We start from the raw sequence: 25823 nt of genomic DNA on the forward strand, positions 1-25823 counted from the left end.
ATATATATATATATATATATATATATATATACAAGGTACAAACAAGACAGAAGCTGCCACTTCCATGCCTAAAGAGTATCTCTTCTAGACAGCAAAATAAATGAATTGTCTGAAAAGTTTAATTTCGCTTCAGGTTTGCTTTCAGTCACCTCCTCCAATACTTCTCACTACTACACATAATGTAGCAGAGAACAGAGCTAAATTCCTTACAAAATAAAACCTACATTTATTAGTGTGTGTAAGCTTGCATACTAGAATTGTCATTGAACACTCTTAATGTGCCCATACATGGTACAATTTTTCATTTTTTTTTCAATTAGATAATTTAGTTCTATTATTCTGTTAGATCGAATATAAAGCTTTTTCCAACATGTCTGATTGGATTTTTATAGAAAAAAATGGGTTCACTTTTCTTGATAAAAAAAAAAATTATTTTCAACTTACATTTGATTTGATCGATTTGGTTGAAAAAACTGGAAAATCTAACGTTTTTATTGTACCGTGTATGGGTACCATTAGGGAGATGAAGCAATGTAATACTTACCTGTCCAGCACAAGCAGTGGAACTGCTTAACATTGTGTTTTGAAGTAGGATTGTTTTTGACCTTCCATGATCACCCATTAGCCTCAGAAGCAGAGAAGGTTTGTCTTCAGGAGGAGAAACTGCTTCTGTGTGGACCCGAATTTCATATTCTGCAATATTACTCTTTTCTGCTTCCTGCTTTATACAAAAATATGTCAAATAAAAGCATTAGTTAAAGAACAGTTTGTGCACAAGGTTATTTCAAACTTTATGCAGCTTGGGAATGGACCATTCAAATGCACTGTAGGAAAAATAAATAAGAAATCAAACAGCCTTAATTGTAGTGCTAGAAATGTGTATTATACAACGCAGTATACAAAATAAAGCCAGTATATCATTCAATATAAATATACACTGTTTTTATACAAAATTGTAGGATCATGCAACGCAGCCACATTTTTGGCGTAGGGAAGAAATAATGCAAAACCAATATAAATACGGTAAATGGTCATAGTCAAATGTACAAAGTTTTGAATCAGGATGATACCATTTAGGGCCCGTTCACACTTAAAATCGCAGAACGGGAGTGATTTTCCCGCGATTAGCGCGGAAAAATCACTGGACACTGCGGCGGTTTTGGAGCGATGCATGCTAATCACGATCGCTAATCGCGGAGCGCTCGTCGACGGCAAACCGCTGCATGCAGCGCGGTTGTGGTTATCGCTAACCGCAACCGCGGCAGTGAGAACACTGTCACACGCTACATTGTGTAGCGGTTCTTGCAGAACCGCTAGCGGTTTGCCGTGAGCGGGAATCGCGCGATTCCCTCTCAGGTGAGAATGGGCCCTTATTGGCTAACTTAAAGAGACTCTGAAGTCTTGTTTTTTAATGAGCTTATCTGCCTTATCTGCTATGGTAGTCAGCTGACACAGGGGAGCAATCCAATTACAACTTGTGATTAGACACAGATGAGGGTGAATTAGACAGGCTAAAAAAAGTAATTAACAAATTCCCGATTCGGATCTGATTAAGTCGGAAAAGCCGAAAGCTTACTCTTATTTTTTTTAAAGAGACTTTGAAGTCTCGTTTTTTAACTGCTTTTCTCATATAATCCTCTGCAGCATGAATGCCCCACTTGAATTGCCGCATCCCCACCGCAGATGCTCCGGAGCTCGCAGGGCTTTACTTCCTTGCAGAGGCAAAGCTTTACGCTGTAGCTCTGCCTCCTCCGCAATCAATCTCTGCTGATCGCCGCCTCTCCCCACCTCTCTCAGTCTTCTTCCACTGAGAGGGGCGGGGAGGAGGCGGAAAGCGGCGGAGATTGATTGCGGAGAGGCAGAGCTACAGCTCAAAGCTCTGCCTCTCCAGGGCAGCATGATCTGCGACCTGCGTTTTCTCACTAATAAATGATCCATCTGCCGCGGGGATGCAGCGATTCAAGTGGGGCATTCATGCTGAAGCGGATTATATGAGAAAAGCAGTTAAAAAAATGAGACTTCAGATTCTCTTTAAAAAATAAGAGTAAGCTTTCGGCTTTTCTGACTTCATCAGATCCGAATCGGGAATTTCTTAATTACTTTTTTTAGCCTGTCTAATTCACCCTCATCTGTGTCTAATCACAAGTTGTAATTTGATCGCTCCCATGTGTCAGCTGACTACCATAGCAGATAAGGCAGATAAGCTCATTTGAAAGCACAGGATGTCAACAATATGTCTGCTTCCATGAAAGCAGGAAGTAGAAACAGTGCATATTTATTGTAGGATTTGTATCAGCTTAATAAAAAGAAAACATTTCTGTGATCTTCTAGTCTTGATCCAAACTTGCTACTGCAGACCACTCTCCACTTCTCCCACATTTCTTCTGCCATCAGTCACTAAAGCAACAGTGGAAGAGGTAGGGAAAAAGATCAGCCTGCAGCTGCATGGATAGGCCAATATCTGGAACTGCATTGGTTTACAGATGGCACAAGGCAGATAATACCAGCAATGACACGGGAGCCCTAAAATTCCTCCACTGTCAGAGGCGTAGTCATGGTCAGCTTCACCAAGCAGTCACATGCAACCTCTAGTAGCAGCAAGCAGCCTTCCCTTCCACAACAGTCATAGGGAACTCTGCCATCAGTCACAGGAACCTTACAGCAGCCACAAGCTGCTACTCCACCCTCACCATCTGAAGCACCCTCCAACAGTCACATTGTGCTAACAGGTGATCCCTCCAACAGTCACAGTCAGCCACAGACCGTCCCCTCCTGCAACCACAGTGAAACAGGCACCCACAGGAGGGGAGTCCTCTCCAGTAGTCACAGTGACCAGCTGGTCCTCCCCAGTAGATGTAGACATCCCCCATTCCCAGCACTCACAGCCACCTTCCAGCATCAGAAACTGGGTCCACCCACACAGGCCACAGGCATTCAGCTCCAGACACCCTCCAGCAGTCACAGTGACACAGGCAGCCTCAGCAGTTAAAGGCTAGAGATGTGAAGTTCGGATCTTTTCAATGATCCGGATGATTCGAATCGGATCATTGAAAAGATCCGGATCTTTGATCCGAATCTCGGATCATTTTACTACGGAAGCATTTTGGGGGTGAAATGACTAGCAGGACAGGAGAAGGGGAGGGGGGTGGACACGCAGAGAAGGGGAGAAGATGTACAAAGGGCAGGGAGTGGACAGGGAAGGGAGGAGGGACGAGCAGAGAGCAGAAATGTTTGTTTGCAGACAATACCCACATGCTGCAATCATATGCTTTACATATATTTCACCTATATGTTCATCTGTATACTTTGTATGCAAACGTCGCACAGTGAAAGAAAGCATTCCCCAAAGCATTCCCAGAAGTGAAGTGCAGCTGTTTAGAGCAGTGCAGGAGGATCATATTGCCCTGCAATCACAGTGCCTGCAAAGTTACTGAGCTGTGCTGAGCTGAGCCAAAAGCTTCCAATGTGTTCACTGCACAACTGCGGAACAGACAGCCTGTAATGAGCAGCACATTATAGCCAGTATGTGTGCTGTACACATATCTAGCAGTGGCACCCATGTCCCTTCTCTCTCTCATCTACCTGTGGCTGTGCAAGGCTGCCTCCCCTTCAACAGAGCGATCCATCTCTGCTCTGCTTCCAGGACCCCGCTGCCCGCTGAGAGGGGGGCGTGTCGCTCCTGGCCCCGTCCCTTTTGCGATCCGAATCACTCATTTTGATGATTCGGATGATTCGACTCACAAAATAGATTCGGATCAAAGACAACACTATTAAAGGCAGCACTTCCAGTAGTCATAGACAGTTATAGACAGCCCTAGCAGTCAGAGAGACCCTCCCAGAAGTCACAAGAAGACCCCAGCAACCACAGGCAGTCCCTAACAGTCATAGGCACTGCCCAGAAGCCACAAATAAGTTCATCAGTCATTGGTAGTCCCCGCAGCAGGCATAGGAAACCCCAACAGTAACAAGCAGCACCCAGCAAGTCATATGTACTCCCCAGTAGTCACAGATGGTCTACTTCAATTAGGGCCTGTTTCCACTACACGCAGATTGGATGCAGAATGGATGCAGAAAAACTGACTCCAATGAATGCCTATGGGAAAATCTGCATCAGAAAAATCGTGTTTTCTGGAAACAGTCCTATAGACATTCATTGGAGTCAGTTTTTCTGCATTCATTCTGCATCCAATCTGCGTGTAGTGGAAACAGGCCCTTATCAAATGCATCCTCCACAGAAGAACCATCTCCCCTCTCAGTCAGCCCCCCCCCCTTTCTAATCAATTGGCACCAATTACAAAGTAATTCATAGGGGATCAAATACTTATTTCACTCATTACAATACACTGCTGGATTTTTGAGGGTTCTTTTGCAGCTACAATAAGGCTGCTTTCACAGTGGGACGTTACAGGCGCACGTTAGAGCAGCCTGTAACGCAGCCCAACTCACAGTAATAAAAAATCAATGTGCTGTTCACAGTGCCCACGTTGCGTTACATTGTAACGCTGGACGTTATTGGAGAGTGCAGCATGCTGTGCGTTCTAAGCGGCTTTAGCCGTGTTAGACTGTTTGCACATGCTCAGTAATTTGTTTTTTTTCTTTATATTTTTGTGCAGGAGGGGAGGAGGGGAGAGTCCGCTATTGTCGGCAGCCACATGGCTAATTAATATTCACTGCACTGCAGTGTTTTCTTCCTGGAGCGGCCGCTTATTGGCTGGCGGGACCACGTGATGTGGAGTGTTCCGATCACAAGGTCTCCGCAGTCTATACTGCGCACCAAGAGCTGCATAACACGGCTCACTCTGGCGTCCTCCTTCAATACCACCAGGCGTTGCGTTAGGGGCACGTTATGCGACCTTAACGTCCCCTAAAACACAACGTCTTGGTGTGAAAGAGGCCTAAACCTACCATTACAATTATAGATTGGTAATTTCTTGGTCATAGGGAAAACAAGCATAATCAGCAGAGGATAAAATATTTTTCCCACTGTACTTTTTTTTTTTTTTTAACAAATCCAGAACCACATGTACTTATTTATAAAATTACCCCTGATGGTATGTGCATAGTAATAACTCTATGTACCTTTACCAGTTGGCAGTGTCAGATAATGATAGCAATCTTTTGGGAACTAATAGCAAAAAATTCTAACACATAAAGTCAGATTGTAGTAGATTATTTATATTTTCTATTGATCTCCAGCACAAAATATCCTTGAGTAGGTTCACACTTGTTTTAAGAACGTATCCGTGGCTCAGTTTTTTTACCCTGATCAAAAACGGAGCCATGGATACCAATGTTAAAAATAGCAGCCTTCTTCACTCAAAAAAAAAAAACCTGGATCCGTCTGTGTTCAGGGGGATCTGTTTTTGAAACCTGAATGGACGGTCCGGATTTGCAGCATTTTCATGGACCGCACTTGGATCCGGATACATGGAGGGGAAGTGGAGGGCAGTGCAAACACGGATCTCCCTCTACACAGGCTATTCTTGCACACAAAATGGAGGGAGATCCGCATTTCCTATTGCCTGCTCCTCCCCTTCACATCAACCCAATAGGTGTCCCCCAGGTAGCCTGAGGGCCAGCCAGGACAGGGGGGGTTGCGGGCACAGCGGCAAGGAGGGGGGTCGCCCCTCCCTCACCTGGGTCCCCCGTCCCCTCTCCCCCTCCAGCTATTTGCGGCAAAAGTAAAAAGCGAGCGAGTGGGGAAGTTTATCTTTCTTCCTCTGCTCGCCGCGTGACTTTTGGCAATACCGCCCACTAGAGGGCGGCATTGCAGGAAGTAACGGCAAGCAGAGGAAGTAAGATGCTTCCCTGCTCGCTCGCTCTTTACTTTTTGCCGCAAATAGCTGGAAGGGGAGCGGGGACGGGATACCCAGGTGAGGGAGGGGCAAGCCCGTTACCCCCCATCCTGGCTGCTACCACTTCAGGCTACCTGGGGAACACCTATTGGGGTCTTGGCTGCAGCCATCTGTTTTTGGGGGGAGAAAAAAAAAAGCACAAACGGATCAAAAACGTTTGCTGCAAAAGGGCAGCACGTTTGCGTTCAGTTTTTCAGGATCACGGACCGCAGACTCCGTTCTGCAAATGGAACTAGTGTGGACCTAGCCTTAGTAAATCAAGTTGATTGGGTCCCCACATTCACAACAACCGACTCAACAGCATAAGTACCTTCAGTGAGCCATTTGGTAGACTGTGAAGCACCTTTAAATCACAGACCACTTTTTCATCACCGTGTGTCTTCTCATCTAAGCAAGATGTTTCAGTGCTGGAAAGATGTTCCTGCAAAGAGTCTGACTTCCTATTACATGTGGAGGGGCAAGAATGTCCAACACCTGTTTTAGAGCCCACCTCTGCTGTAAGAAAATGGATACATTAGGTTGTAACCGATCAGCAGTTCCTTTTTAGCACTGTGATGGCTATGTTAGGTCACCTACCTTTGAATTGAATATGTGGTGTCTGCAATATAAAAAAAAAAAAAAAAAATCAGATAAACTTAAAGCTGAATTATCGCAAATATCTTCTGTTATAAGAAGGCACAATTAAATTTAGCATTGTTTTTTTAATAGAGGATTTTTGGTGTTTTTTTTTTTAAACCCTTTATACTTTCCTAGTGGTTCTGGGTCACCATGCACTGTCTGTGTATTTCTTAGTACTGGTCAAAGCCCTTTCCCATAAACCTAAATCGATCCCTGCCAAAATGACCTATAGCATATCTTATATAGAGAGACAGAATGCTCCCTTAGGAGCCCTGAATATGAAGTTAGGGTTTTTCTTTAAAACAGTAAATATTATCACACCTCTATAAAAATGGTATAAAATTTGTGCAATAAAACTTTGGTTTTATTGCACAAATAAATAACAGTCCAGTATATCCAATGCTGGTTGTCTCAATAGACCAAATACCTCCCAACTTTTTGAGATGAGAAAAAGGGACACTTAAGCCATGCCCCTGCCACACCCCTGGTCACGCCCCCACCACATCCCTAGTCACACATACCATAAAGATTTCATAAGAAAAATATGTTGTTTTATCATTCAAACCACACTGGTCCTTTCTATCCTGGTTCATTTTCCATCATAGCAACATTTTAAAATTAGTAATATATCAATTTAAAGGATGTGAAGAAAGTTTAGAGTCACACACATTTTTAGTATAGAAATATATATATTTATATAGAAAGAGGGACAAAGTCCTGAAAGAGGGACAAATGAAAGGGAAAAAGGGACATAGGGACAGGGCTTCCAAAAATGGACTGTCCCTCCGAAAAAGGGACAGTTGGGAGCTATGAGACTATAGTGCATCGCTTTCTCCACCTGACGTAGTCACCACCTGGCTCACAAACTTAATCTAGCCAGGCTATGTAGTCAGCAACGTGTTTGGCTAACAAAGGAGATTCTCCTTACTGGAGGAGGTCTGGGCCTTGTTTGTTGTGTTGGACTGTTGCAAGGGTGGTGAATGCTTTTTTGACCTGGACCTCCCTACCATCTCTTATTTGTGAAGTAGCTTGTAGATTATCAGTTTATTTCCTAACATACTCGACTAGAAAACCAGAGAAAATTCTCTTTTTTGCATCTTCATTCTTCCATGCATAGGCTTACCCCAGGAAAGCAAACAAAATGTGTTTTTTTCATTGATTTGCATGTACTTCATTATGGATGTGAAAGTGCAAGTGTCAGGAACCTTACAATAGCATTAACAGGCCCCCTGCTGGTGGATGGTGGAGTGTCAGGACAATGCAAAGTCCTCAGAGACATCTGCTGGTGGAATAATAGAAGTCCATGACAGTCCTGCTCCATGTCGCCACCAGCAGGCAGAAAGCAGCAACACAAGGTTCCTGACAGCAAGTGCAACTTTATTTTTTTGTGCAAGTGTAACTTAAAATGACAGCAGTGCCTTTATGGTGCAGTAAGCAGACCACTTTTAGTGAATAAACATGAAGCCAACTGGAGCCAAAAGATTAGCAGGACAGCTAAGCAGCAAGGGCGAAACAATAGCCCTCTGACCCCTGCTATTGCAGGTGGAGGGGAGAGGGTGGTCACAAGCACTAAGGAGGTCTGCTTTTGCGGTGAGATGCAGATTGCATCAGCCTCATACATTACCTGTTCTCAGCGGAGCTACATGTCCTCCTCACACCTCTCTTCAGCCATATCGTACAGTCTACTTGCGGCTCCCGTGTCTGCATGTCATGTGACATGCATCAGACCGTATGGTGGGCTGAAGAGAGGCATGAGGAGGACGTGGAGCTCAGCAGAGAACAGGTAATTTTTGACTCCGTTGTGCTCTACTACTATATCAACGGATGTGGGGCTTACAAGATATTGCAGTTGGAGCCCAAGTTTTGATCTGGGTGAGGGCAGGGGTGGTGGCCAAATGATTTTCAGGGGGCTTGACCATCTCGATTTCGCTGGGCTCTAGGTATGCCCCTTCCAGGCAGCTAGCAATGTTTAAGGGAAATATAGCAGCCTCCATATCCCTCTCATGATAGGTCGCTTTAACAAATATTATGCAAGAAAAAAATGGGTGGCCAGATTTTCAGAAAAATAGGGAAATTGGAAAATAGTTTTACTTTACCATATATACTAGCATATAATGTACAGTGATATCTACATACAGATGCAACAATCAGATCTGCAGCTGAGGCAACAAGCCTTTTGAACTCTCCATGTGAAATCCCAGCTGGATTGCCATGACTCCGGTTTAATGAGAAGCCTTCATGATCACTGGGGAAAAACAGAAAGCAAACATTTTGTTCAGGCACGATTTCAAGTAACGCACTGCATAACAAATGCCTACCATTTATAGATTCTACAACAAAATCAAGATTGCCAGACCTGAAAGCCAATTTAAATGATGCAGCTAATTTAAGGATATAAAAATGAACATTTTGAAAATAATTATATATTAGTGACATTATTAACTTCTTTATTTATACCTATGTAGTTGTTTTCCATTCTTCACCTTTGCAAATATCCACATTTTGTAATAGCTATGGGGAACTCTAGACAAATGGAATAACTTTGTGAACATTCTGTTGTCCATTAAGCTGGCCATACACTAGGCCGATTACCCGCCGATTGACAGCAGATTCGATCACTGGGATCGAATCTGCTGTCAAATCGTTCACGCAACACGCTAATTTTCGATCTATTTCGGCCCGAAATAGATCAGTCCCGTCGATAGCGCCGTGCAGAAAATTACCGTCGATCGCCGCGGGTAAGGAGCGTATCGCTAGCGGCGTACGACCGACGCAGGTATACATTACCTGAAGCTGGCTCCCGGCATCTTCTCCGCATCACCTCCCGGCTCCCGGCTGGCATCTTCTCCGCATCAGCTTCCGGCTCCCGGGTGGCATCTTCTCCGCATCACCTCCCGGCTCCCGGCTGGCATCTTCTCCGCATCACCTCCCGGCTCCCGGCTGGCATCTTCTCCGCATCAGCTTCCGGCTCCCGGCTGGCATCTTCTCCGCATCACCTCCCGGCTCCCGGCTGGCATCTTCTCCGCATCACCTCCCGGCTCCCGGCTGGCATCTTCTCCGCATCACCTCCCGGCTCCCGGCTGGCATCTTCTCCGCATCACCTCCCGGCTCCCGGCTGGCATCTTCTCCGCATCAGCTTCCGGCTCCCGGCTGGCATCTTCTCCGCATCAGCTTCCGGCTCCCGGCTGGCATCTTCTCCGCATCACCTCCCGGCTCCCGGGTGGCATCTTCTCCGCATCACCTCCCGGCTCCCGGCTGGCATCTTCTCCGCATCACCTCCCGGCTCCCGGCTGGCATCTTCTCCGCATCACCTCCCGGCTCCCGGCTGGCATCTTCTCCGCATCAGCTTCCGGCTCCCGGCTGGCATCTTCTCCGCATCACCTCCCGGCTGGCATCTTCTGCGCATTAGCTTCCGCATCCCGGCATCCAGCATAACTTCCTGTGTCACTGCAGTGACTGTGGCTGTCAGACTCCCGCAATGCATTGTGGCAATGGTATAGGTAGGTACTTCTATGGCTAGAAGGAGCGAGCAGTGAGGCTTGTGTAATGGTGCTGCTCTTTAAGAGGCCACCTCAGTGACCATGAAATCCAGGATAAAGACAAGTAATAGCGCGCATTCAGAGAACCAGTGGTAGGAAAGGCAGGGATGCCTGGAGTAATCTTACCTTAGAAAGTTGCTGGCAAGCCGGTACAGGTTTGCCCAGCAGCTGCGCAGGTGTTCCTCTGGCCGGGGACCAGGCTTAGCAGTGTCCAGATTCTCCTCCGTAGGAAGGCAGAGCTGAAATCCGAGGTTGTATATTTGCAGGTCTCTGCCTGGACTGTGTGCAAGTTCCACACTATGCGGCCGCACCACAGGCTATGGCAGGTTGCACTAGTGCAAAGTGTTATTCAGTAATGAGGATGTCCAAAACTCCATATTGCTCTTTGTGACTGTAAACAGCTTGCAGGCAATTGGGAGTAGTGATTAACACTTGTCAATGGTAGCAGTGCATGTAAGAAAGGCTATGGCGGCTGCCGTGTGGTATAACAAGGTTTTCTTTTCTACGTGCGTTTCAGGAGGCAAGTCCTCCTTTCATCAGGCAAAAAGTCCTCTCTATTTCTTGTCTTTATCCTGGCAATGCATTTTGGGGCTTATAGTTCCTTAAAGGACTTCCGAGGCCAAAACTAAGAAAATTACACTGTACCTTTTTCCTAGCCGAATCCACGGAGGACGCCCTGCGCGTCCTCCGCTCCGTTCTGCCGTCAGTGTCTGCCTATTCGTTCCCCCAGGGCAAGCCCCGACCCCACCGAACGGGTCGCATCGATGCCACCCCTAAGATGGCCGCCGCCTTGATCCGCGGCTGCGCAGTACGCTTTGCCGCGATTGCGACTGCGCAGCCTTTAGCCCGCCTCCCGCCGCACGCTTCAGGAGGATGCCGGGACCCATACGCGGCGAGAGGCGGGCTAAAGGCTGCGCAGTCGCAATCGCGGCAAAGCGTACTGCGCAGCCGCGGATCAAGGCGGCGGCCATCTTAGGGGCGGCATCGATGCGACCCGTTCGGTGGGGTCGGGGCTTGCCCTGGGGGAACGAATAGGCAGACACTGACGGCAGAACGGAGCGGAGGACGCGCAGGGCGTCCTCCGTGGATTCGGCTAGAAAAAAGGTACAGTGTAATTTTCTCAGTTTTGGCCTCGGAAGTCCTTTAACAGCTGGAGAGCCAAGTTTGCAGATCACTTGTACATCCTATAACCACCAACATTCCACGATCCATCTCAATCTCTTGATAGAGATGACCCTGACTTTTCGCACTGGCAGAAAACACTTTGTGCCTATGTTTTGTACCATCTTAGCTCTATAAAGATCTATCTAAGACAAGACACAGAACATTTATATCATGCTTTTCTCAAAGTGCCAGAGCTGCAGCCACTAGGGCACACTCAGTAGCAGTGTTAGGGAGTCTTGACCAAGGACTCCATGCTGAATTGGTGCTGGCTTATTGAACATGCAGAGCCAAGACTCAAACTGAGGTTTCCTGTGTCAGAGGCAGCCCCCTTAACCAGTACACTATCCAGTTATGCTGAACACCAAAGACCTTTATTCAATTCACGTTTTTTCACCTTATCAATAAAATGCCTTCTAAGCCACCAGCAAGCAAGAAAATGCGCAGTAGTTTTTCTAATTGCAGAATGCCAAATAATGGACAAGAAAAGTCGCATCGCAAATTATGCTTGTGTTGCAATGCATACAGTGAAGCATACTAAGTATGCTGATTGCCACTGTGAACTGCCTTATGCGGTAACACACTGCTTGAAGCACTTATGCCCACTGTTGTGAATGTACCATTACACTATAATTGCATCATGTTGGCATACGATTATGTTGTCCGATGCAATGCACTGCGAGCAGTGTCATAGGCATTGATAGAGGGAGGGTTCAAGTGAGAATAGGGTTAAGTTTAGCAATTGTAAAATATTGGTAAAAATTACCAATATTCTACTATCTTATTACCCATTGTATTACCCATTTTAGTATATCAGTAATTTTAGCGATATTGTAGTACCGGCTTTCCCCGACTTTGCACTTTGGCTAGCCCTTGCATTTGAATCTGTTCCCAAATGAGATGTGATGGATTAGCGCAGTAAATAAGTGCAGGATTCTAGCTGTAGGGAGTGGAGATGGGGGACAGTAGGTGTCTTACTTAGGGCACTAGAATGCCCAACTATGGCCCCTATTTGCATGACTGAATGCGGTAAATTGTCATGGTTTACGACTGTAGGAGCTCCATACTGACATCTTGTCTATGTCCAACAAAGCTTAGCATTAAATGTTGAGATTTACAGAATCCTTACCTGCAAGGCTTTTCAACCTTTGGTACGTGTACCACCAGTGGTACTTTGCTGATGGCCAGGTGGTACACACCAGGTTTGCCTGCCACTTTATTGCCCACATGCCTCTTGTCCTGGTCCTGTCCTTCCTCCCCAAAGTTTGGCTCCCCCTCCCTCGCTCCTTGCTGTGCTTCTCTGCAGCATACTTCAGACCTCAGATCAGTGGTGAAGAGACAGCCAGGCAAACGGAGCACAGTGATGATACAGAAAGTGACATCACTGCTCACTTCCTGTATTTGAAGTATACACGCCGTCACCGTGCACCTAGTGGCGTAACAATAGGGGCTTCAGCCCCTGCACCCATAGGGCGGCTTGGGGCCCCCTTGGGGCCTGATCAGGGCCGTTTTGGGGGGCAGGAGGGGTTGGAGTATGAGGGGAGAGCATGGCCACACCTCGGCAGTCCCCCCCTCCCTCGCCTCAGGCTCTCCCCTCAGCGATCCCCTCCAGCATCAATCACTGGCAGCAGGCGGCGGGCAGGAACACATACCTTCATGCATTCCACACACCGGAGGTTCCGCTCTCTAAGTGTCTGACGCTACTTCTTGTTTAAACGGGAAGTAGTGTGAGGCACTTAGAGATCGGACCCCTCCACAGTGGAACACGGAGGTATGTGTTCCTGCCCGCCCGTCTGCTGCCAGTGATTGATGCTGGAGGGGAGCACTGAAGGGAGAGCCCGAGGTGAGGGAGTCCCCCCTCCCTGACGATGTGGGGGCTGCGCTCTCCCCTCTTGCTGTGACCCCTCCTGCCCCCCAAAACAGCCCTGACCGGGCCTGGGGGGCCCATCCAAATTTTTGAAGGGGAGCCCGGTGATTTCTAGTTTCACCCCTGCGTGCACCGTTTGCCTGGCTGTCTCTTCACTGCGGCTGGCTTACCGATGATGAGGTGTGAATCAGTGGCGGACATACGGCCGTGCAGGCCGTGCCGCCGCACGAGGGCCCCTGAAGTTCTGCTGCTTCAGGGGCCCATTAAGTATTGCAGGTTTTTTTTTTTATTTTTTTTATTTTTTTTATTTTTTTATTTATTTTTTTAACCTGGGGGGCCCAACTCCTGTCCTCCCCCCTCACCTCGCCCCCCCCCCCCCTCATGCGGCGGGAGAGCGGAAAATACAAGAAGTCTCCGGCCGGGGCGGCAGCTGCCGCTTGGTCTCCAGCTTTGGAGACATATCGGAAACTAAGCAGCAGCTGCCTCTAGCGTCTGCTGCAGCCCCGGCCGGAGACTTCCTGTATTTTCTGCTCTCCCGCCGGCTGCAGCGCATACCGGGAGGGGGGCCCCAAGGTGAGTGAGGGAGGATAGGAGTCGGGCCCCCCACCCGGATAGCTACCCACCCGGCTACCTTACCCACCCACCCGGCTACCTACCCCGCTACCTAACCATCCACCCGGCTACCTACCCGGCTACCTAACCAGGCTACCTACCCACCCACCCGGCTACCTAGCTACCCACCCGGCTACCTAACCACCCTGCCGGCTACCTACCTGGCTACCTACCCACCCGGCTACCTAGCTACCCACCCGGCTACCTGACCACCCTGCCGGCTATCTACCTGGCTACCTACCCACCCGGCTACCTAGCTACCCACCCGGCTACCTACCCACCCGGCTACCTAGCTACCCACCCGGCTACCTAACCACCCTGCCGGCTATCTACCCACCCGGCTACCTAGCTACCCACCCGGCTACCTAACCACCCTGCCGGCTATCTACCTGGCTACCTACCCACCCGGCTACCTAGCTACCCACCCGGCTACCTAACCACCCTGCCGGCTATCTACCTGGCTACCTACCCACCCGGCTACCTACCCACCCTGCTGGCTACCTACCCACCCGGCTACCTACCCACCCACCCGGCTACCTACCCACCCACCCGGCTACCTACCCACCCGGATACCTACCTACCCACCCGGCTACCTACCCACCCACCCGGCTACCTACCCACCCGGCTACCTAACCACCCACCCGGCTACCTACACACCCACCCGGCTACCTACCTACCCACCAGGCTACCTACCTACCTACCCACCCGGCTACCTACCAACCCACCAGGCTACCTACCCACCCACCCAGCTACCTAACCACCCACCTACCCACCCACCAGGCTACCTACCCACCCGCCTACCCAGCCACCCACCAGGCTACCCACCCGGCTACCCAGCCACCCACCAGGCTACTTACCCACCCGGCTAAGGGCTACCTACCTACCCACCCGGCTGCCTACCTACCCACCAGGCTACCTATCCACCCAACCACCCATGGGAGCTGCGCGCCGGATGGAGGCTGGGACAGGAGGTCTGCTGCTGCAGGTGAGTAAATGTTTTTTTTTTATTATTTATTTTAGCAGGTGTATGTTCTGGGCAGGTCTGCCACATGATTGCGTGTATGTTCTGGGCAGGTCTGCCACATGATTGCGTGTATGTTCTGGGCAGGTCTGCCACATGATTGCATGTATGTTCTGGGCAAATTTGCTACATGATTGCATGTGTTTTCTGGGCAAATCTGCCGACATGATTGCAGGTATTTTCTGGGCATATCTGCCGACATGATTGCAGGTATTTTCTGGGCATATCTGCCGACATGATTGCAGGTATTTTCTGGGCATATCTGCCGACATGATTGCAGGTATTTTCTGGGCATATCTGCCGACATGATTGCACGTATTTTCTGGGCATATCTGCTGACATGATTGCACGTATTTTCTGGGCATATCTGCCGACATGATTGCACGTATTTTCTGGGCATATCTGCCGACATGATTGCACGTATTTTCTGGGCATATCTGCCGACATGATTGCACGTATTTTCTGGGCATATCTGCCGACATGATTGCACGTATTTTCTGGGCATATCTGCCGACATGATTGCACGTATTTTCTGGGCATATCTGCCGACATGATTGCACGTATTTTCTGGGCATATCTGCCGACATGATTGCACGTATTTTCTGGGCATATCTGCCGACATCATTGCACGTATTTTCTGGGCATATCTGCCGACATCATTGCACGTATTTTCTGGGCATATCTGCCGACATCATTGCACGTATTTTCTGGGCATATCTGCCGACATCATTGCACGTATTTTCTGGGCAAATCTGCCGACATGATTGAATGTATTTTCTGGGCAAATCTGCTCACATTATGTGTATTTTCTTGAGAAAACCTGCACAATTATGTGAATTTTCTGGGGAAAGGGTCACCAAAACTTGGGCCCACTGTCTTTGCGTTGCACTTTTCATGGGAACCTGAGGTGAGAATAATATTGAGGCTGCCATATTTCTCTCCTTTTAAGCAATACCAGTTGCCTGGTTGCCGTTCTGGTCCTCTGCCTCTTATTCTTTCAACCATAGACCCTGAACAAGCATGCAGCAGGTCAGGGGTTTCTGACAATATTGTCAGAACTGAGAAGATTAAGCTGCATGCTTGTTGCTGGTGTAATTCAGTTTATTACTGCAGCCAAATAGATCAGCAGGGCCGCCAGGCAACTAGTATTGTTTAAAAGGAAATAAATATGGCAGCCTCCATATCACTCTCACCCCGGGATCACTTTAAATTACAGTTAGCTCCGCCCTTATCCGGTCTTGCCACGCCCATTTTTTGACGCGGCGCTACGCGCCGCAGGTTCTATCCACGCCCGTTTTTTTGCCGCGGCGCGCTTCGCGCGACGCAGGTTATAGCTGCACCCATTTTTGGGGGTCAGGGGGGCCCACAATTGATATTTTGCACAGGGGCCCACTGCTGCCTGTGTCCGCCACTGGTGTGAATTATATCGCAGGGCAGCACAGCAAGGAGTGAGCAAGGGTAAGCCGAACTTTGTGGTGAGTCACTGCCTAGCTCACAGCTCTCTGGTGGTGGGACCAGGCTACCTATAATTATGCAGGAAGGGGGGGGGGGGGGGGGCGAGAGGAACTTGCAAGGCTACCTATATTGGCAATATACCTCCAGATTGCCAATACTGACTGCCCTTTTTTGTGTGTACCTGTAAGAAAAAAGTGGCCCTGGAGGGTACTTACCTCAGGGAGGGGAGGCCTTTGTATCCTAAACAGATTTCCCCCCTCCTCCTCAGTAGATGGGATCCAGTGCTGGGAGCCCCAAAGTTCTCCTCATCGGTGTGTGCGCATGCGCAGTAGCTGCTCTCCGTTCAGGCTCCAGCAGAAACAGCCAAGCCCGATCACGTCCAATCTACTGCGCAGGCACACTGGTGGTACTTTTTAGGTGATAAAAGTGGTAGAATTAGTGAAGAGGTTGAAAAGTCTTGCTCTAGAAACACACACAAACACCACACCACACACACACACACACACACCACACAAAACACCACCACACACCACACACGTTCTCAGCAACTATATTTGTTTTCCTTGCCTGCAGTGCTTGATATTAGGTCTTCTTTAAAGGGGAAATGAATACGGTGACTGCCATATTTATTTCCTTTTAACCTCCTTAGCGGTATGCCCGACACTGTGTCGGGCATACCGCCGGCTGTTTCCCAGGAGTCCCCCAGTATAATTTTTTGAGATCGCATAGTTGTAATAGCTTCAGCTTAGCTAGCACTAGGCTAGCTAGCAGTGGTGGCATCCCCTGATTACTTTTGATACCCCCCGATCGCCGCTAAATACATTACCCCACCCCCCGCCTGGATCTAGCGATCGCGCAGCCTCCCTGTACATCTCCGGTCCTCTCTATGTGGAGGATCGGGTCTGCGAATGACGTCATGCGGAGCTGTCCGGGGAGGCTGCGCCGATTGCTGGATCCAGGCTGGGTAATGTATTTAGCGGTGATCGGGGGGAATCAAAAGTAATCGGGGTTTGCCAGCCACCACTGCTAGCTAGCCTAGTGCTAGCTGAAGCTATTAGAACTATGCGATCTCAAAAGTTATACTGGGGGACTCTCGGCTGCAAACCCTCCTGAGCAGCGTAACACTCAGGGGGTTAAACTATACGAGTCAGCCCTGCTGATCTATGTCTCTGCAGAAGTGTCTGAATCACACCAGAAACAAGCATGCAGCTAATCTTGTCAGATCTGACAATAATTTCAGAAACACATGATCTTCATGTGCTTGTTCAGGCGCTATGGCTAAAAGTATTAGAGGCAGAGGATTAGCATAATAGCCAGGTAACTGACATTGCTTAAAAGCAAATAAATATGGCAGCCTCAATATCACTCTCACTTCAATTCTCCTTTAACTGCTCACTTTTTTCACTGTATTGGTCCTTAAACAGTTGAAATTTGACACTTTGAAAATTACAGTTTAAAAAAGACAGTTAGAAATTGGCAGTTGAAAAACAGTTTACATTTGGCAGTTGAAAAATGACAGTTGAAATTTGGCAGTTGAAAAATTACAGCTGAAAAACAACAGTTTAAATTTGGCAGTTGAAAAACAACAGTTGAACTGTCATTTTTCAACTGTCATTTTCCAGCTGCCATTCTCCAACTGTCGTTTTTCAACTGCTGTTTTCCAACTGTCAAATGTCAACTGCTATTTTCCAACTGCCATTTTCCAACTGTCACTTTCCAACTGCCATTTTCCAACTGTCATTTCCCAACTGTCATTTTCTAACTGCCATTTTTCAACTGTCATTTTCCAACTGCCATTTTTCAACTGTCATTTTCCAACTGTCATTTTTTAATTGCCATTTTTCCACTGTCATTTTCAAACTTACTGTTTTTTTAACTGCCATTTTCTAACTGTCATTTTCCAACTGACATTTTCCAACTGACATTTGTCAGCTGTCATTATTTAACTGCCATCTGTCAATGTTGTTTTTTAACTGCCATTTTTTAAACTGCCATTTTCCAACGGCCATTTTCAAACTGCCATTTTCCAACTGCCTTTTTCAACTGTCATTTTCCAACTGACATTTTCCTACTGCCAATTTCCAATTGCCATTTTCAACTGCCAAATTTCAACTGTCATTTTCCAACTGTCAAATTTCAACTGTTGTTTTTGAACTGTCATTTTCCAACTGCCATTTTCAACTGTCCATTTTCAACTGTCATTTTCCAACTGCCATTTCTCAACTGTCATTTTTTAACTACCAAATTTCAACTGCTGTTTTTAACTGTCATTCTCCAACTGTCATTTTCCAACTGCCAAATTTCAACTGTTACTTTTCAATTGTCATTTTTAAACTGCCATTTCTCAACTGGCATTTTCCTACAGCCAAATTTCAACTGTTGTTTTTCAACTTTCATTTTTCAACTTCTATTTTTAAACTATCCTTTTCAAATGGTTTCCTTCTTGCTTTCCAATTTTATTGATTTTGCAAACACATGCCTTGAGCTCCCAGTCTAATCACCCATTTATTGGCTTCAACTTTCATAGTGGTTCTCTTTCAAGGCTAGCAGTTTTAGCCACCTTTGAAACTTGTCCACACATTCTCTACCTTAGTGTTTGGTACTTGTGTTCCTCCACGATGGTGACCCTCTGTTTCTTGGGTTACTTCAAATGTATTTCTTTATTGTGCATTACGGTGATTTATTGTTGGCGAGTTGTTTTTCAGAGGAACTTGCACTGTTTTTTTCTTGATAAAGAGGTACTTTGTTGCTTTCAAGCGTTGGATTGTATTAATTGCAGCATGAATTACAGATCCTTTTGTACCAATTTTTTTTGTAGTGCCAATCATTTACTTCTCTTTACAAAATTGTATGGCACATGTGTTGCTCTGCGTTGCAGTATTAAAGGAATACTGTAGGGGGTGTCGGGGGAAAATGAGTTGAACTTACATGGGGCTTCTAACGGTCCCCCACAGACATCCTGTGCCCACGCAGCCACTCACCGATGCTCCGGCCCCGCCTCCAGTTCGCTTCTGGAATTTCACACTTTAAAGACTGAAAACCACTGCGTCTGTATTGCCGTGTCCTCGCACCCGCTGATGTCACCAGGAGTGTACTGCGCAGGCCTAGTATGGTCTGTGCCTGCGCAGTACGCTCCTGGTGATGTCAGCGGGTGCGAGGACACGGCAATGCAGGCGCAGTGGTTTTCAGACTTTAAAGTCTGCAATTCCAGAAGTGAACCGGAGGCGGGGCCGGAGCATCGGTGAGTGGCTGCGCGGGCACAGGATGTCTGCGTGGGCACAGGATGTCTGCAGGTGACCATTAGAAGCCCCGGGTAAGTTCAACTCATTTTCCGCGACCCCCCTACAGTATTCCTTTAATTGAAATGAGACAGCAGTGTGTTGGCACAGAAATGCATGCAGCAGTTCATTGTCAGAACACACTGCTGCACAGCACATGAGAGTCTGAGATATTACTGAAATAAGCTCAGCAATGCAGCAGTGCATCCTGACCTTCACGGTTGTTATCAAACTACCATTTTTAAAGGACCACTATAGTGAAAAAGTAAGCAGTTAAAATCTTTCATAACCTCCTCATTGGGGATTTTAAGGGTTTTCTTTGTTTTTAAAAGAATTTCCTAAATGTCAGTTGCTAAGTCTAACTGCCAAAATAGTAAGATACCAGCCAGCCGTTTAGCAAATGCTTTTGAAAACAAAGGAAACCTGCATTTCCACTTGTGCGGTGCGAATCGCCGCGGTAAAAATTCGTATGCGGATGCGAAATTTGCATGCGGGTCCACACGAATTCGGATGGATGACTATGTATGCAAATTTAACCATGGCAGTGCTGGTGTGCTTTTCCCTTGTTTCTATGCGAATTTCGCATGAAAATTCGCCTACCCAAACCTCATGCGAATTTCCTATTAAATACATTGTATGCGATTCGCATAGCGGTATGCGGTATACGAATTCTGATGGCTCTGCCATGCAAATTTTTTCTGCACGGAAAAACGCAAAGGAATCCTGACAAGTGGAAACAGTCCCATTCACTTGTATTGCTATGCGAATTTGCATGCGAAAAATGCATGCAAATTCGCGATAGTGGAAATGAGCCCTGAGACTCCATCGTGAGGAGATGGACAAGTCCAAAACCTGTTGGTCCTGTCAGATTTTAAAGTGGACCTAAACTCAGAGCTTCTTCTCAGCTCTAAGGAGATAAGCAACAGCATATCAAAAACATTTCTTTGTTACAACTTACAGAAATCTTACAAGAACCCTGTAGTGTTTACTTTCTGGTGTACTAGGAGCACAAAGGGGTTAACATCTTGTGTTTATATATTAGTCAAAACTATGGCATAGAGTGGCACACCTGACAGCCCTAATTTACACTTGCTGTTTACTTGTTGATAAGGCTTAATTAGACAGGCTAATCTCTCTAGATCTGGGCTTTGCACCTGTGGTACGGTTGCCACCGGTGGTACTTTGCTGTTGGCCAGGTGGTACACACCAGATTTGCCTGCCACTTTTTTGTCCACCTGCCACTTGTCCTGGTCCTGGTCTGCCTCTATAAAGTTTGGCTCCCCCTCTCTCACTCCTTACTGTGCTTCTCTGCGGCATACTTCAGACCTCAGATTAGTGTGGAGAAGACAGCCAGGCCAACGGTGCACAGTGATGGCACAGATACAGAAAGTGACATCACTGCTCACGTCCTGTATTTGATGTATACATGCTGTCACCGTGCACCGTTTCCCTGGCTGTCTCTTCACTGTAGCTGGCTTACCAAGGATGAGGTGTGAACTATAGTATATCGCAGGGCAGCACAGCAAGGAGTGAGCAAGGGGAAGCCGAACTTTGTGGTGAGTCACTGCCCAGCTCTCAGCTCTCTGGTGGTGGGACCAGGCTACCTATAATTAAGCAGGGCTGTGTGGAGGGGGTGGGGGGGAGAAGAACTTGCATAGCTACTTATATTGGCAATCTACCTCCAGATTGCCAATACTGACAATCTGTAGGCTAGCAATTTAATTGTAATCTTTTCCCCACCAATATCTCCTACTTTTCCCCTCCCATATGCCCTTTTTTCTTAAAGTGTACCTGTAAGAAAAAAGTGCCCCCGGGAGGTACTTACATCAGGGAGGGGGAGACCTTTGTATCCTAAAGAGGCTTTCCCCTTCCTTCTCAGTAGAGGGGATCCAGCGCTGGGAGCCCCAAAGTTCTCCTCGTCGGTGTGCGCATGCGCAGTAGCTGCTCTCCGTTCAGGCTCCAGCAGAAACAGCCAAGCCCGATGACGTCCAATCTACTGCGCAGGCACACTGGTGGTACTTGAAAATTTTCAGGCGATAAAAGTGGTACAGTTAGTGAAAAGGTTGAAAAGCCCTGCTTACCTGGATTTTAGGTTTATACTGTCCAGACAGACACGATTGTTTAACAGAAAGTCCTGCAATTATAAAACATGATTTACAGTCAATACATTTACAAAATAAGTTATTGTACAGCAGATTATTTAATAATATATTGCGGTAGAGCAATTGTAGGTACTAATTCACTAATTTATCATCTGTTAATTAAACTGGATAGCCGTCTGTTACATGTCCAAACTCCTCCCCCTAGCACATTATCACCCACATGAGGCACTCTCTGTTAGCTGCTGAGTGCGATTACTACAAAGCTACAGCTCTGCAGTTTCATCATCATCTCCAGTTCCTGCTCAATGGTTTGAATTCACTAAGCATTATGGCATTCAGTAAAGCAGAGAACAGCTTATTTTACTGAACTTTTTGAAATGTCAATTCACCAAGGCTGTTGCTGTATGGAAAACTGAAATTGCTGACTAGTGAGGTAAAGTACCAGGAGGACTTGGGAGGAAACAGAGCAGAGAAAAGGTTGGAAGGTTATAGGCGGGAGGAAGCAGAGCAGAGAAAGGGTCTGAAGGTCATAGAAGGTCATAGAAAGGAGGAAACAGAGCAGAGAAAGGGTCCGAAGGTCATAGAAAGGAGGAAACAGAGCAGAGAAAAGGTTGGAAGGTTATAGGAGGAAGGAAACAGAGCAGAGGAAAGGTCGGGGTGGTTTTAGGAGGGAGGAAGCAGATCAGAGAAAAGGTCGGGGTGGTTTTAGGAGGGAGGAAGCAGATCAGAGAAAGGGTCAGAAGGTTAAAGAAGGGAGGAAACAGAGCAGAGAAATGGTCGGGAGATGATATAGGAGGGAGGAAATAGAGCAGAGAAGGACAGAAGGCTATAGAAGGGAGGAAACAGAACAGGGAAAAGGTCTGGAAGTTTTAGGAGGGAGGGGACAGAGCAGAGGAAAGGTCGGAAGGTTTTAGGAGGAAGGAAACAGAGCAGAGAAAAGGTGAAAAAGAATTAAACACTTCCCTACCACAGGTTATTTCCCCTTAAAGAGACACTGAAGCGAAAAAAAAATTATGATATTATGATTTGTATGTGTAGTACAGCTAAGAAATAAAATATTAAGATCAGATACATCAGTCTAATTGTTTCCAGTACAGGAAGAATTGAGAAACTCCAGTTGTTATCTCTATGCAAACAGGCCATTAAGCTCTCCGACTAAGTTAGTCGTGGAGAGGGCTGTTATCTGACTTTTATTATCTCAACTGTTCCTGGACTATTTACTTTTCCTCTGCCAGAGGAGATGTCATTACTTCACAGACTGCTCTGAAATAATCATTTTGAATGCTGAGTGTTGTGTAATCTGCACATAATATAGAATAATGCAATGTTAGAAAAAACACTATATACCTGAAAATAAAAGTATGAGAATATTTTTTTTGCTGCTAATCTTCTAGTAATTATTCATAGTACACAACCAATTCATTATATCATATTTTTTTTTTCGCTTCAATGTCTCTTTAAAGAGAACCCGAGGTGTGTTTAAAGAATGTTATCTGCATACAGAGGCTGGATCTGCCTATACAGCCCAGCCTCTGTTGCTATCTCAAACCCCCCTAAGGTCCCCCTGCACTCTGCAATCCCCCATAAATCACAGCCGTGCTGTGAGGCTGTGTTTACATCTGTAGTGTCAGTCTCGGCTGCTCCCCTGCCTCCTGCATAGCTCCGGTCCCTAACCCCATCCCTTCCCTCCAATCAGCAGGAAGGGAAGGGATGCAGGCGGGGACCGGAGTTCTGCAGGAGGCGGGGAGAGCAGCAGACTGACACTATAGAGATAAACACAGCCAGCTCTGACAAGCTGTTTGTCAGCAGCGTGGCTGTGATTTATGAGGGATTGCAGAGTGCAGGGGGACCTTAGGGGGGTTTGGGATAGCAACAGAGGCTGGGCTGTATAGGCAGATCCAGCCTCTGTATGCAGATAACATACTTCAAACCCACCTCGGGTTCTCTTTAAAAAACAAAGCAGTTTTTACATTTCACGCTTCTCCTATTAATTCGCCATAACTTTATCACTACTTATCACATCTAAATGACCTATATATTGTTTTTGCAAGACAAATTAGGCTTTCTTTGGGTGGTACTTTTTGCTAAAAATTATTTTATTTCCGATGCATTTTAAAGGGAATAAGAAAAAAAATGAAAGTCTTTAGCCATTATAGTTTAAAAATAAAAAGTGCTAATGTAGATAAAACACACACATTTTATTTGCCCATTTATCCTGGTTATTACAACATTTAAATGATATACCTAGTACAATGTATGGTGATTTTATTTTTAAGTGTTTTATTTTGGAGGAACTATGGAGGAGGGGTAGGGTGTAGAGAGTAATAATTATAGATTTATTTTTTTATGTAATTCTTTTTGTCTACTAGATATCCTCACACTTTATCCTGTTTACTGGGAACAGTGCACAGGAAGTGAGTGTGTGTGTTTACTTTCATTTTATGGATGGTCACTGGCATCTCACTGATGCTTGGTGATCATTCATTCACAGTCTGATTGTCTTTGGGAACCCATGCTCCCATTCACCGATCAGTGCGGATGGACCCCTGCAGCTGGAAAAAATCCTACCCTGGACAAATACATCAACAAATTTAGATGCCAAATCTCTGACAGGGTTCTGAATAAAAGAAAAACACTGGCTCATAACATAACATTGCAAGAGCAACAAGCTATCACATCCCTTAAGGAGAATAAGGACATTATTATTAAGCCAGCGGATAAAGGGGGTGCCATAGTCATCATGAACACCGGTGACTATATCCAGGAGGCACAAAGACAGTTGTCTAACACCATGCACTATGCCAAATTACAGGAGGACCCAACAAAAAGGTACAGGATGGCACTCAATAGGATGGTAAAGAAATTGCCCGTAAACACCAGGCTTCATGTACAGACTCTTATCCCGGAAAAGCCGAGAACCGCCTGCTTTTACATGCTTCCCAAAGTCCACAAAGAGGGAAACCCAGGCAGGCCCATAATCTCAGGGAATGGAACTCTCACAGAGAATATCTCAGGGTGGTTGGAAAACATTTTGAAGCCTCTAGTCTGTAAAAGACCCAGCTACATACAGGATACTACACACCTCCTGAACCAACTGGCAGCCATTGGCCCAGTGCCTGAAGGCACCATTCTTGCCACTATGGATGTAGAGTCTCTGTACAACAACATTTCCCACAACGATGGAATTGCGGCCTGTCGCAAATATCTTCAAGGTTTGGGCACACCTATAAACTCAATTGCTGGACTAATGAGATTCGTTCTCACACACAATTATTTTACTTTTGGGGAGGACCTCTATTTACAGCAAATGGGAGTGGCAATGGGCTCACGGTTTGCACCGCAGTACGCAAATCTCTTCATGGCAAAGAATGAAGAAGAATACCTGAATACTTGTCATATAAAACCCATGGCCTACTTCCGTTTTATCGACGACATCTTGATCATCTGGTCTGCAAGTGAGGAGGATCTTGTCCAATTTCACAGGAACTTCAATGCTTTCCATCCCACAATCAAACTGAAATTGAGCTACTCTCACAAGGAGATTAACTTTCTTGACACCACCATATACATCAGAGAGAACAGCTTACAAACGTCCATGTACCGCAAACCGACGGATCGTCCCACATACCTCAGGTATGACAGTTTCCACCCTAAACATATAAAGAATTCCATAATTTACAGCCAGGCAATAGGATGCAATCGGATCTGTTCTGACAAGGATGACAAAGACAAACACCTGGGTTACCTGAAGAAGAATTTCATAAAACAGGGATACAATCCTCTAATGGCTGAGACCCAAATCAGGAAAGCTAACAACATCCCTAGGACTCAGCTCCTGGAGTACAAGCAGAGCCAGGAAGAGAGCCGTGTCCCACTGGTAGTATCCTACAACCCACGCTTGGAAATCTTAAGAAAGATTGCAAAAGAACTTCATCCTGTTCTACACAAGGATCAGAGACTGAAAAAGATATTCCCTGAACCTCCCCTCCTTGCGTTCCGACAGCCACCCAATCTTAAGCAGATGATAGTGAGGAGTGCCTTAAATAGGCAAGAACAGAATGGAACATTCCCCTGCCGAGGAAAAACATGTGGGACCTGTGAATACATCCATTCCACTGACAGGATACTAATACCGGGTACACAACAGGAATACAAAGTACAAGGCACCTTTTCCTGCGACTCATCTAATGTGGTATACCTGATCATGTGTGCAAAATGCCCCAAAGGAATTTATGTGGGAGAAACAAGTCAACCACTGCGGGATCGCATGACACACCACAGATCCACTATTAACAGCAGAAAAAAGGATATTACA

At 46.5% G+C, this 25823-nt stretch overlaps 1 protein-coding gene across 4 annotated transcripts in view; it reads right to left on the reverse strand.

The window, feature by feature from the left end:
• Nucleotides 1–25823, reverse strand: part of LOC137524643 (uncharacterized) — a 58002-nt gene that overhangs the window by 22428 nt on the left and 9751 nt on the right. For 2 of the 4 annotated variants that reach the window (XR_011022750.1, XM_068244750.1), the window contains exons 4-8: nt 21488–21540; nt 8610–8718; nt 6432–6453; nt 6166–6350; nt 545–721 (exon numbers count right to left, since the gene is read on the reverse strand). Coding sequence is in view for 3 of the 4 variants with exons in the window: in XM_068244750.1 (XP_068100851.1) it covers nt 545–721; nt 6166–6350; nt 6432–6453; nt 8610–8718; nt 21488–21540 (546 nt within the window). In the remaining variant the exon portion in view is untranslated. The remainder of the gene's footprint in view (nt 1–544; nt 722–6165; nt 6351–6431; nt 6454–8609; nt 8719–21487; nt 21541–25823) is intronic. The other 2 variants (XM_068244752.1, XM_068244751.1) reach the window with 2 other exon arrangements.

The sequence above is a fragment of the Hyperolius riggenbachi genome, chromosome 7 (genome assembly GCF_040937935.1).
Source record: "Hyperolius riggenbachi isolate aHypRig1 chromosome 7, aHypRig1.pri, whole genome shotgun sequence".
NCBI lineage: Eukaryota > Metazoa > Chordata > Amphibia > Anura > Hyperoliidae > Hyperolius > Hyperolius riggenbachi.